General features: G+C 38.7%; 1 protein-coding gene across 1 annotated transcript in view; it reads left to right on the plus strand.

Annotated features, from left to right (window-relative positions):
- The window catches only part of LOC129063176 (60S ribosomal protein L39-like), a 54,025-nt gene extending 41,792 nt beyond the window's left edge, over positions 1 to 12,233 (plus strand). Inside the window, exon 2 of the mRNA XM_054564200.1 lies at positions 11,973 to 12,233. Within this exon, the coding sequence (XP_054420175.1) occupies positions 11,973 to 12,145 (173 nt within the window). The 3' untranslated portion in view covers positions 12,146 to 12,233. The remainder of the gene's footprint in view (positions 1 to 11,972) is intronic.
- The last annotated feature ends 2,062 nt before the right edge of the window (positions 12,234 to 14,295 follow it).

Consider the following 14,295-nt stretch of genomic DNA (forward strand, 5'->3'; position numbering starts at 1 on the left):
GTACCACCTCACACCGGTCAGAATGGCCATCATAAACAGATCCACAAACAACAGGTGCTGGCGAGGCTGTGGAGAAAAGGGTACCGTAGTCCACTGTTGGTGGGAATGCAGACTGGTGCAGCCACTGTGGAAAGCAGTGTGGAATTTCCTCAAAAAGCTGAAAATGAAACTGCCTTTTGATCCAGTGATTCCCCTGCTGGGACTATACCCTAAGAACACCAAAACACCAATACAAAAGAACCTATGCACCCCAGTGTTCATAGCAGCACAATTTACAATAGCCAAGTGTTGGAAGCAACCTAAATGCCCATCAGTAGATGATTGGATCAAAAAATCATGGTACATATACACAATGGAATACTACGCAGCAGAAAGAAAAAAAGAACCCCTAATCTTCAGGATGGCATGGATGGAACTGGAGAGCATATGCTAAGCGAAATAAGCCAGAGGGTGAAAGACAAATACCACATGATCTCACCCAGAAGTGGAACGTAACCAACAATACATAGATGCAAGGAAAATATGACCAGCAACACTGAAAGGAAAAGAAATCAACAAAGACAAGAGGGAGGAGGGAGTCGGGGGCAGGGAAAGGGAAGGGAAGCGGAAAGTCAAGGAACATATAGCAAGGACTCATGGGCAAATCAAAGGGGAAGAGCTGAGGGATGGAAGGAGGGAGGAGGCAAGGGAAAGTGGTTGGGTGGAGGCAGAGACAAATGTATTTAAAAAAATAAATAAATACTCATTATTTGGACTGGAAAAAAAATAAAATGAAATAATACAATAGAGAAAAATAATGGGCAAAGGACCTGAGCAGATTCTTTTCCAAGAAAGAGATTCAGAGGGTCCAGAGACATATGAAAGGATGCTCATGATCACTAGACATTGGAGAAATGCAAATTTAAACCACAATGAGATACCACTTCACACCAGTCAGAATGGCCATCTTATACATATCAACAAACAACAGGTGCTGGCGAGGCTGTGGAGAAAAGGGAACCCTAGTCCACTGTTGGTCAGAATGGAGACTGGTGCAGCCACTGTGGAAAACAGTGTGGAATTTCCTCAAAAAGCTGAAAATGGAACTGGCTTTTGACTCAGTGATTTCCCTGCTGGGACTATACCTTAAGAATCCCAAAACACGAATTCAAAAGAACCTATACACCCCAATGTTCTTCGCAGCAGAATTTACAATAGCCAAGTGTTGGAAGCAACCTAAATGCCAATTAGTAGATGATTGGATCAAAAAAGTATGGTACATTTACACAATGGAATACTACACAGCAGAAATAAAAAAAGAACTATTAAACTTCTTGACAGCGCTGATGGAACCGGAGAGCATTATGCTAAGTGAAATAAGCCAGGGAGCGAAATACAAATACCATATGATCTCACCTATAAGTGGACCCTAACCAACAATACAAAGATGCCAGGAAAATAAGACCAGCAACACTGGAAGGAAAAGAAACCAACAGAGACAAGAGGGAAGGGAGGGGGAGAGGGAAAAGGAAGGGAAGGGGAATGTCAAGGAACATATAGTAAGGTCTCATGGACAAAACCAAAGGGGAAGAGTTTAGGGAGGGAGTGAGGGGGCAAGGGTTAAGTGGTGGAGGGAAGGCAGAGACAAATGTATTTGAAAAAATAAATTAATTAATTAAAAAATAGAAAATAAAGTTAGATTTTTAAAAATGAAAAAATAAAACATATTATCAGTGATTAAGAAAAGAACTATGATACATTTACACAATAGAGTACTATGCGGCAGAAAGAAAGAAAGAGCTACTACTGTTCGGGATAGCATGGGTGGAACTAGAGAGCATTATGCTCAGCGAAATAATCCACTGAGCAAAAGATAAATACCACACAATCTCACCTATAAGTGGAACCTAACCAACAAAACAAAGATGCAAGGAAAATATGATGAGCAACATTGAAAGAAAAAAGAAGCCAACGGAGTCAAGGGGGAAGGAAGGAGGGGTGGATGGGGAAAGGGAAGGGAAGGGTCAAGTCAAGGAACATATATCAAGGACTCATAGACAAAGCCAAAGTGGGGAAGGATTGAGGGAGGGAGGGAGGGGAAGGGGCAGTGGAAAGTGGTAGGGGAAAGAGGAGACACATGTATTTGAACAAAAATGAATGAATGAATGAATGAATGAATAAATACTTTCTTTTACTCTGAAAAAATAAAGTAGTCTTTTAGCTTAATTTCATGTTCTCACTGTTACAGAAACTTAAAATTTTAAAATAGTGAAACCTGCCAATCTTTTTCTTTATATTTGTGATTTTCATATCCTACTTATAAAGGCTCTCAGCATCCAAGAGTGACAAACATTGTTCTTTGATTCTTCACAAACATGAGTGTTGAGTATATCCAGGTAACTGATGGCAGAGTCAATTAAAAAAAAAAGCCAAGGGACCAAGAAGCTCAACTTCCCTTTTCCTGTGTTATGGTCATGTCATGATGCCTTGTTCACTAGAATGGCTGAAGCAAATCCCACTCTCTAACCTTATCATAAACTCTTGCCATGACTTTGACAAACAAGCATATCCTTCTGTTGGGATTGCTCTTGATTTTTTTTTTTTAGTTTGGAATTGAATAAGAATGGTTTGTGAGGTAGAAATAACAGACAGAAAGTTTTAATCAGCTTAAAAACACATATCTTTATATTAAAAACAGACAAAAAAGTGAGTCAAATAAAAATAACTGGAGTTCTTTACTTTTTAAAATAGTTCTGAGATTTTTGAATAAAATCTTCACCAGTGTTTTTGTTTCCATTTTAGTCTTTTAATTCTGAAATTCCTCATACATTCAATAGCTGAAAATAGTAATTTTCACCATCATCATTGTAATTAAACATAATATGATAATAGTTAAGATTATAAATCACTGTCTTAATGAATGGTGTTTACATTGCTCATTATTATGGCAGTTGCTATGATTATTATTTTGGGTTTATGAACTATTCAGAAATGGCAACTTGTTCCCCAAGATGATTATTATAAATGATGATAATGATGCAAATAATAATATAAAACAGATTTCTACATTTTAGGGTACATACATAAAGTAGGGCACTACTTTATAGGTGAAGAATCCTTAAAAATGCTCTTAGAATTTCTTGTAATGAATGCAAGATATTAGATGATGAATCGATCAATAGGAGTTCTTAGTACCTAAAGATCCTGTATACTAAAGCAAAAGGACAGGAAGTTTTAAAACTATATAATTAATTAATCAAATGTTTGTTTATGTGATATTCCTTATGATAAGTAATGCAAAGAGGTAAAGATGATCAGAAATGTTTAGTTTAAAATTTTTGGTTTTCTGGATTAATGTTATTCTTGGCTCTTGTTTATTTTTTTAATTTAAATAAGGAAAACTCACCTATTTACTCATCATTCAATATATGAACAAGAACATTGACAAGTTACATTTACCTATGTGCTTCCCCAATTCTGTTCCCATGACTCTCACCATCAGAAATGGTCATTATACTTAATATTGTCATCATCATACCTTTAATTTTTTAAATACAGTCTTACATTCATGTACACATAAAATTAATTTTTTTCTGTTATTTTTTACTTTCCCATTTATACTCCTTATCCCATTTTCCACCTCCACTCGCCACCATTCCCACTACAATCTCCACATTGTTGTTTATGTCTGTAGTTTCTTTCTCTTCTTTTCAGCTCAAATGCATTTTTTAAAAATATTTTATTATTTATACCATTACAGTTATCCCAGTTTCTCCACATTTCCCAACTCTACCCAGCCCACCGCCCACTTCCACAGTCAATCCCTGCGGTTTTCAATGTCCATGGGTCATGCATATATGTTCTTTGGCTAACCCCTTTGACCACTTTAAACCAGTCCCCAACTCACCCCTCCCCTATTACAGCTTTCAGTCTGTTCCATGTTTCTATGCCTCTGATTCTGTTTTGCGCATTAGTTTATTTTGTTAATTAGATTCCACATATAAGTGACATCATATGGTATTTGTCTTTCACTGACTACCTTATTTTACTTAGCATAACAGTCTCCATGTCCATCAATGCTGTCACAAAGAGTAAGAGTTCCAGGAATCAAGATGGCGGAGGAGTGAGTGGAAGTCACACAGACCTCCTCCCAGGACCAACCTGGAATTACAACTAAATTCTGGAGAAATCACCTGGAACAAACAACTGAACAATAGCAACAGAGGAGCCTTGTAACCTTGGAGACAGAAGAATTGGCTTTAGCACAATCTAACTGCTAAGGAGTGTGGTACAGGCCTGAGAAGGCACGCAGGGCACCTGCAGGTGGCAGCACCAGAGGGATATTGAAATGCCCAGTCGGATCCCCCTGAAAAGAGGGGGTCTAAACCAAAATCAGGGATCTCTAGCCCACAGCAACAGAGCCCAAAAAGTACAGAGAAAACAGCCAGCTGTGAAAACTGGCAGGATTTTTCTCTGCCAGAGACAGGTGGTTGGAGACCCAAAGAACCATTTAAAGGTCCAATGCAAAATTTTTATTTGCAGCCACTTACTCTGGTCTCCGGAAAAGGCAGGGGCAGACTGGGATAGCGATATCTGAGGAGAGACCGGGGGTGGAGGCTTTGGGGAGAGAATGGAGAGAGTAGCCTGCAGGATCCCAGTGCGGACTCCTCCCCCACATGGCAGCAGTGTGAAAGGACCCAATAACCCCGCCCCCAGGAGGGACTCCGCCAGGCCCTGAGCTGTCTAAGGTGGCCTGCTGAGTGCAGGGAGAATAGATTAACAGCTGAAGGGGACAGCCACAAACAGTAGGTTAATGGAAGTCTCGGACAGACTGTCTAAAGTTGGACAGGGTCAACATCTGACATCAAAGGCAGATCCAGAAAGTGAAAACAGCAGTCTCCAACCATAGAAGTTCATACCACAAAGTCAGGAGATCAAGACAGATCAACTTAAGGATCAGAAGCAAAAGAGTAGAGTTCCACAAATAATAGGAAGACAAAGAAATATGCCCCACTTGAGGGGAAAGGAGGAATCCCCAGCAAGAGAACTAAATGAAATAGAGGCAAGTAAACTATCAGCTATTGAGTTCCAAACAATGGTTCTAATGAAGCTCAATGAGCTCCGTGAGCTCAGAGAGAATTACCAAAAACTATAGGAAAACTACGAGGAACTTACTGTAAACTATATCCGCATGAAAAAGGACATAGAAACTATCAATAAGAGACAAGAGGAAATGAAGAGTACCATTTCTGAGTTGAAGAACACAATAGAAGGAATTAAAAGCAAGCTAGATGAAGCTGAGGACCGAATCAGCGAGCTGGAGAACAAGGTAGAAAAAAGCTCCCAGAAATAACAAGAAATGGAAAAAAGACTCCAAAAAAGTGAATTGGCATTTAGGGAAATTCAGGACAACACTGACACATAATAATATCCATATAATAGGGATACCAGAAGGAGAAGAGGATGAGGAAGGGAGAGAGAACCTGTTTGAAAAAGTAATTCCTTAATTGGAGGAGAGAAAAAGTCACACAAGTCCAGGAAGCACAGAGGGTCCCATTCAAGAGTAACACAATGAGGCCCAGTCCAAGACACATCATAATGGAAAATGGCAAATATCAAAGACAAACAGAGAATCCTAAAACAAGCAAGGGAAAAAAAGAGGTAGTAACATATAAGGGAGCCCTGATACAGCTAGCATCTGACTTCTCAACGGAAACACTGTAAGACAGCGGGAAATGACAAGAAATATTCCAAGTCATGAAAAGCAAAGGCCTGCAACCATGACTGCTCTACCCAGCAAGGCTCTCAATTAAAATGGAAGACAAAATAAGGAGTTTCCCAGACAAAAGGCTAAATAAATACACCTCCACCAAACCAGCACTGCAAAATAAATATGACACTAGCCTTAACAAGTTCAGGAAAATTGAAATAATAAGCATTTTCTGAGACCACAAGGGCTTGAAACTGGGAACCAACTTCAAGGAAAAACCTCAAAAACTTTCAAACTCATGGAGATTAACTAGCACACAACTAAACAATGAATGGGTCAAAAATGAGAGAAGAGAAGAAATCAAAGAGTTTTTGGAAACAAATGAAAATGAACACACAACAGTCCAAAACCTATGGGACACAGCAAAGGCAGTCCTGAGAGGGAAGTTCAAGCAACACAGGCCTACCAAATAAAGATAGAAACATTTCAAATAAATGACCTGTCCCTACAACTTCAAGAACTGGATAAACAATAACAAACAAATCCCCGAGTAAGTAGAAGGAAGGAAATAGTTCAAATCAGAGCAGCATTGAATGACACAGAGACTAAAAGAACAATTTAAAGGATCAACCAATCTAGGAGCTGGTTCTCTGAAAAGATAAACAAAATTGACAAGTCTTTCAGCAGACTCATCAAGAAAGAAAGGGAGAGGACTCAATAAATAATATCAGGAATGAAAGTGGAGAAAGAACAATTGATACCACAGAAATAAAAAGGATTGTAAGAAATTACTGTGAGCAAATAATGCCAAGAAATTTGAAAACCTCAGTGAAATGGACAAACTTCTAAAAATGTATAACCTTCCAACACTGAATGAAGAAGAAGGAAAAAGCCTGAAGAGACTGAAAACTGCTGAGGTTATTGAAGTAGTAATCAAAAAAATCCCAGCACACAAAAGTCCTGGACCAGATGGTTTCACAGGAGAATTTTACAAAACATTTAAGGAAGAGCTAACCCCTGTCCTTCTCAGATTATTCCAAAAAATCCAAGCTGAGGAAAGATCCCCAAATGCTTTTTATGTGGCCAGCATCATCCTAATCCCAAAACCAGATAAAGACACAATAAAGAAAGAAAACTACAGGCCAATATCACTGATGAACATAGAAGCTAAAATTCTTAACAAAATATTGGCAAACCACATCCAGCAATACATTAAAAGGATCATCCATTATGACCAAGTGGGATTTATCCCTGGGATGCCAGAATGGTTCAATATATGGAGATCAATAAACATAATACATCACATAAGCAAAAGGAAAGACAAAAACCACATGATCATCTCAATAGACGTGGAAAAAACATTTGATAAGGTACAGCACCCATTTGTGATAACAACAATCAGAAAAATGGGAATAAAGATCATATATTTAAAACCTACAGTCAACCTCATACTCAACAGACAAAAACTAAAAGCTTTTCAAGTAAGATCAGTAACATGACAAGGATGTCCATTTTTACTACTTCTATTCACCACAGTATTGGAAATCCAAACCACAGAGATCAGATAAGAAAAAGAAATAAAAGACATCCAAGTTGTAAAGGAGGATGTAAAACTACCATTGTTTGCAGATGATATGATAGTGTACATAGAAAACTCTATAGACTACACCAAAAAACTAGTTGACCTAGTAAGTGAATTAAGTAATACAGAAAGATAGAAAGTCAATATTAAAAAATGAAAGACATTTTTGTACACCAACAATGAAATAGCAGAAGCAGAAATCAGGAAAAAAAATCCCATTTACTATAGAAACAAGAAAAATAAAATACCTAGAAATACCTTGGATAAACTTATCCAAGGAGGTAAAAGGCCTTTATGCAGAAAACTATACAAAACTGAAGCAAGAAATCAAGGAAGACACATATAAATGGAAGCATATACTGTCTTCATGGATTGGAAGAATTAACATCATCAAAATGTCCATACTACCCAAAGCAGTTTATACATTCAGCACAATAGTTATTAAAGTAACAATGATGTATTTCACAGACATAGAACAGACATTTCAAAAACTTATATGGAACTATACATGACCCCGTATAGCTGCAGAAATTTTAAGAAAGAAAATCAAAGCAAGAGGGATCACAATACCAGATATAAAACTGTATTACAAGGCCACTGTAATCAAAACAGTCTGGTATTGGCACAAGAACAGACACCTAGATCAGTGGAAAGAATAGAAAGCCCAGAAATAAACCCATGTCTCTATGGTCAATTAATATTTGACAAAGCGGGCAGAAGCATAAAATGGAGTTAAAATAGCCTCTTCAACAAATAATGTAGACAGAGGTGAACAGCTACATGAAAAAAATTGAAATTCTATCACCGTTACACCATACACAAAAATATATTCAAGATGGATAAAAGACTTAAATATAAGTCATGACACCATGAAAGTCCTAGGGGAGGACATAGGCGGGAAAGTCTCAGATATCCTATGCAGCAATATTTTCACTGATATGTCCTCTAAATCAAGGGTCATAAAGGAAAGAATAAACAAATGGGACTTCATTAAAATAAGAAGCTTCTGCATGACTAAAGAAAACATCAGCAAAATGAAAAGGGAGCCAACCGTATGGAAAAATATATTTGCCAATGATACATCAGATAGAGGTTTGATCTCCAAAATATATAAAAAACTCACACAACTCCACCCCAAGAAGACAAACAATCTAATTAAAAAATGGGCAAAGGACCTGGACAGACACTTCTCCAAGGAAGAGATACAGAGGGCCCAGAGACATATGAAAGGATGCTCAGCATCACTAGCCATCAGAGAAATGCAAATTATAACCACAATGAGATACCAGTTCACACTAGTCAGAATGGCCATTATAAATAGATCAACAAACAATGGGTGCTGTTGAGGATGTATAGAAAAGGGAACCCTACCTAGTACATTGTTGGTGGGAATGCAGACTGGTGCAGCTACTGTGGAAAACAGTGTAGAATTTCCTCAAAAAGCTAAAAATGGAATTGCCTCTTGACCCAGTGATTCCACTGTGGGATTATATTCTAAGAACACCAAAACACCAATTCAAAAGAATTTATGCATCTCAATGTTCATAGCAGCACAATTTACAATAGTCAAGTGTTGGAAGGAACCTAAATGCCCATGAATAAATGAGTGGGTCAAAAAACTGTGGTACATTTACACAATGGAATACTACATAGCAGAAAGAAAGAAAGAACTACTACTCTTCACGACAGCATGGATGGAACTAGAGAGCATTATGCTAAGTGAAATAAGCCAGGGGCAAAAGACAAATACCATATGATCTCACCTATAAGTGGAACCTAATGAACAGAACAAACAAGCAAGGAAAATATGACCAGCAACAATGAAAGAAAAAAGAAACCATCAGAATCAAGAGGAAAGAGGAAGTCGGGGCAGGGAAAGGGAAGGGAAGGGTCAAGTCAAGGAACATGTGTAAAGGACACATGGACAAAACCAAAGTGGGAAAGGTATGAGTGATGGAGGTGGAGGAGGGTGGCAAGGGAAAGTGGTGGCAGGAAGGTGGAGACAAATATATCTGAACAATAAAAAAAAAGAAAGAAAAAAGGAATGAAAAGGCATACAAATTAGAAAGAAAAAATATTACTTCCTTAGTTTTCCTCTAGGAGTTGTATGATATTGTGACTTATATTTAAGTTTTTTATTCATTTTGAGTTTATTCTCATGTATGATATAGCTTGGTAGTAGAGTTTCATTTTTCTGCATGTACCAGGGCAGTTTTCCCAACACTACTGCAGAGGCTATCTTTACTCCATTTTTTGCTCTTGCCTCCTTTGTCATTTGTTACTTGATCAACCAATTGGCCATATTGTTGCTAGTTTATTTCTGGGCTTTCAGTTATGTTCTATTAATTTATATGTCTGTTCTTATGCAGGTACCAGGAAGTTTGATTAGAGTGTCCTTATAGAATAGTTTGATATCAGGTATTGTAATCCCTATGAATTTGTTCTGTCTTAAGGTTTCTGGGGCTATTCAAAGTTTTTCTCTGGGGGTGTTCACTATGAATTTTTGGAATATTTGTTCTAGATCTGTGAAATATGCCATTGGTATCTGAATGAGAATTGCATTGAATAATGGGAGAACTTCAAGATGGCAGAGGAGTGAGTGGAAGTCACACTGACCTCTGCCCAGGACAAATCTGGAAATACAACTAAACTGTGGAGAAATCGCCTGGAAAACAACTAAACAATAGCAAGAGCAGAGCCTTGGAAACTTGGACAGACAGAGGAATAGGCTTTAGCACAACCTAACTGGTAAGGAGCGCAGTAGAGGCTTGAGAAAGTGGACTAGGCACCCACGGGAGACAGCACCAGAGGGATATAGTAATGGCCAGTTGGATCCGCCTGAGAAGAGCAGAGTCTAAACCATAAGCATGGATCTCCAGCCTACAGCACCAGAGCCCAAAAAGTTCACCAATATAAGTGAAATGAGAAAAAGCATAGGAGTGCTCTCTTCCAGAGACTGGCAGCTAGAGATGCAAGGAGATGTTTAAAGTGCCAACACAGATATTTGTAGTGCCATCCACTTACCCTGGGCTCAGGAGAAGGTGGGGCCGGGTGGGCTGGAGTCACCTGAGGGGACACTGGAGATTGAAGCTCTGGGGAGAGAACTGAGGGGGTGGCCAACAGGATCCTGGTGCTGACTCACCCCTACTTCTGCAGCTGCCATCTTGTTCAGGCAGGTCACTCCCCTGAGTGGAAGCAGAGAGTAGGGCACACTTACCCCGCACCCCAGGACACTCTGCCTCAGCCACGCATTACACAGGCCTGGGTGCTGAGTATAGAGAGGCAGTCACAGATTGTAGATCCCTGGTTAAAGGGGATGAAGAGTGGTCTGGGGTTGCTTGAGGAGAGTCTGTATACAAAGGTGCTAGGAAGGGAACTGAGGAAATAATTGGGGAAATCCCAGTGGTGACTCCTCCCTCATATGGCAACATCCATCTTGCTCAGGCAGACCGCACCCCTGAGTGGCAGCATTGTGAACAGACACAATAGCCATGCCCCCAAGAGGCTCTGCCATGGCTAGGTGTTGGGAATCCCAGGTGCTGAGCACAGAGCAGCAATCACAGATGGTGGATCCCTGGCTTTAGAAGATGCAAAGTGGTCTAGATATGCTTGAGGAGAGTTAGGAGACAGACATTGGGGAGAGAACTGAGGGAGTAGCCTGGGGGGATTCTGGTGCTGACTTCTCCCCGTATGACAACAGCCATCTTGTTCAGGCAGATTACCTCCCTCAGTGGCAGCAGTGTGAAAAGACAAAATAACACTGACCACAAAAGGGACTCTGCCCTGCTCTGTGGTGCCTAAGCCTGACTGATGATGCCAGAGTGACTAGGATAAGAACTGGAGGAGACAATCACAGACAGTAGATTCCTGGAAGTCTCTTAAAGACTGCCTAAGTTCAGATGGGGTCAACAGCTGACATCAGAGGCAGATCTAGAAAGAAAATTTAAAAAAGAAGAGGAATCCTACCACAGAAGTTCACACCACCAAGTCAAGACAGATCAATTTAAGAAGCAGCAGTGAAAAAGAAGAGTCTCAGACATAACTGGAAGAAAAAGGAACACTCCCCAATTGAAGGGAAAGGAGGAACCCCCACAAAGAGAAATAAATGGAATAGAGGCAACTATGAGATATTGAGTTCAAAACAACTGTTCTTAGGAAGCTCAATGAGCTCAGTGAGGTCAAAGAGAATTACCAAGAACTACAGAGAAACTATGAGGGGTTTCTTGCAAACTATATTACCATGAAAACCGACATAGAAACTATCAATAAGAGGCAAGAAAAAAAAGAATATAATTTCTTAATTGAAGAACACAGTAGAAGGAATCAAAAAACAGGCTACATGAAACTGAGGATTGATTTAACGAGCTGGAGGACAAGGTAGAAAAAAGCTCCCAGAGATAACGAGAAAATGAAAAATGACTAAAAAAGAATGAAGAGGCATTTAGGGAAATGCAGGACACCCTGAATGAATAATATCTGTATAATAGGCATACTAGAAGGAGAAGAAGAGGAGCAAGGAATAGAGAACATTTTTGAAAAAGTAAGGATGGAAAATTCCTTAATTGGAGGAGAAAAAAAAATCACTAAAGTTCAGGAAGCACAGAGGGTCCCATTCAAGAGGAACCCAATGAGGCCCACTCCAAGACACATCACAGTTAAAATGGCAAATATCGCTTTTTCTATGCCATCGTGGTACGTGAGGTTCATTCTTCTTCGCCACGTCTTCTCACAAGACTTTCAGGATCAAGAGGTTCCTGGTCAAGAAACAAAAGCAGAATCAGCCTATTCCCCAATGGATTTGGATGAAAACTGGTAATAAAATCAGGTACAACTCCAAGAGGAGACATTGGAGAAGAACCAATCTGGGTCTATAAGGAATCACGCATGACATTGGAGAAGAACCAAAACTGGTTCTATAAGGAAGGGTACATCAGAGATGGCTCACATATTTATGCTCTCTATTCATGTTGTCTGCCACTTGAAATCACAGAAAAGACAACTACTGTCTGGACAGTCTGGCATTTTAACTGGGAAATTGTTGGAAAAATGATTTTTCTCTTGATTATTTTTCCTGCAGTGGTAGGTTGGTTCATTAATAAATGTGAGGCCATTTAAACTGAAAAAAAAAAAAGGCAAATCTCAAAGACAAAGAGAGAATCCTCAAGGCAGCAGGGGAGAAACAGGGAATAACATATAAGGAGCCCTGATATGCCAACAGCTGACTTACCAACAGAAACACTACCAGCCAGAAGGGAATGGCTAGAAATATTTCAAGTAATGAAAAGCAAGGGCCTACATCCAAGACTACTCTACCCAGTAAGTTTCTCAATTAAAATAGAAGGCAAAGTAAGGAGTTTCCCAGACAAGAGAAGTTTAAAAGACTATACCTGCACCAAACCAGCACTACAAGATATGACAAAGGGACTGCTTTAATAAGATGAAGAAAAAGAGTCAGAAAGAGAGGAACACACATACAAAATGAAAAAATGAATAAGTACCTATCAATAAAACTTTAAATGTAATTGGATTAAATGCAATAATTAAAATACACAGTATTCTGAATGGATACAAAAACATGACTGGCATATATGGTGCCTACAAGAGACCCACCTCAGAACAAAAGACCTACACTGACTGATAAAGGGATGGAAAAAAATATTCCAGGCAAGTGGACAGAGAAAAAAGCAGGAATAAAAATACTTATATCAGACAAAATAGATTTCAAAACAAAGGCCATAACAAGAGACCCAGAAGGACACTTCATAATACTCAAAGGAAGAATCCATCAAGAAGATGCAAACATTGTAAACAAATATGCACCCAACATAGGAGCACCCAAATGTATAAGGGAAATTTTGGAGGACTTCAAGAAAGATAGAGACAGCAACACACTGATGGTAGGGGATTTGAACACCCCACTGTAAAAATGGGTAGATCTTCCAAACAAAACATCAACAAGGATATTGTGGAAGGGAATGATACATTAGACAAATTGACTTAACAGACATAAATAGAACCTTTTATCCCAATAAGCAAAATACACATTATTTTCAAGTGCATATGGAAGATTTTCAAAGATACACTACATGACAGGACACAGAACAAGACAACAAATTCTGAAAAATCCAAATCATAAGAAGCATTATCTCGGACCACAAAGGCTTGTAACAAGAAACCAACCACAAGAAAAAACTCAGATATTCACATTCATGGAGACTGAATAGCACACTATTAAACAATTAATGAGTCAATAGTAAGATCGAAGAAGAAATCAAACTGTACCTTATCAAATGCTTTTTCTGCATCTATTGAAATGATTCTGTGGTTTTTGCCTTTCCTTTTTTATGTGATGTATTACATTTATTGATTTGTGAATATTGAACCATCCTTGCATCCCTGGGATGAATCCCACTTGATCATAGTGGATGATCTCTTTAATGTATTGTTGGTTGTGATTTGCCAATATTTTGTTGAGGATTTTAGTGTCTATGTTTATTAGTGATATTGGCCTGTAGTTTTCTTTGTTTGTTGTGTCTTCATCTGGTTTTTGGAATAAGATGATGCTAGCCTCATAAAAAAAGTCTGGGTGTCTTCCCTCTTCTTGGATTTTTTGGAATAGTCTGAGAAGGACAGGGGTTAGCTCTTCCTTTAATGTTTTGTAAAATTCAACTGTGAAACTGTCAGGTCTAGGGCTTTTGTTTGCTGGGAATTTTTTGAATATGTTTTCAATTTCCCCAACTTTTATTGGTCTGTTCAGACTTTCTTCATCTTCTTCATTCAGTGTTGGACGGTTATATTTTTCTGGACATTTGTCATTTCATTGAGGTTTTCAAATTTCTTGGCATGTAATTGTTCATAGTAATGTCTGACAATTGTTTCTATTTCTGTAATATTAGTTGTTATTTCTCCTCTTTCACTTCTGATATTATTTATTTGGGTCCTCTCATATTTTCCTGATGAGTGCTGGAAGGCTTGTCAAATTTGTTTATCTTTTCAGAGAACCAGCTCCTGGATTGGTTGATCT

Source organism: Pteronotus mesoamericanus, unplaced genomic scaffold (assembly GCF_021234165.1).
Source record: "Pteronotus mesoamericanus isolate MK-2021 breed Mesoamerican mustached bat unplaced genomic scaffold, CSHL_Meso_final scaffold_85, whole genome shotgun sequence".
Classification (NCBI taxonomy): Eukaryota; Metazoa; Chordata; class Mammalia; order Chiroptera; family Mormoopidae; genus Pteronotus; species Pteronotus mesoamericanus.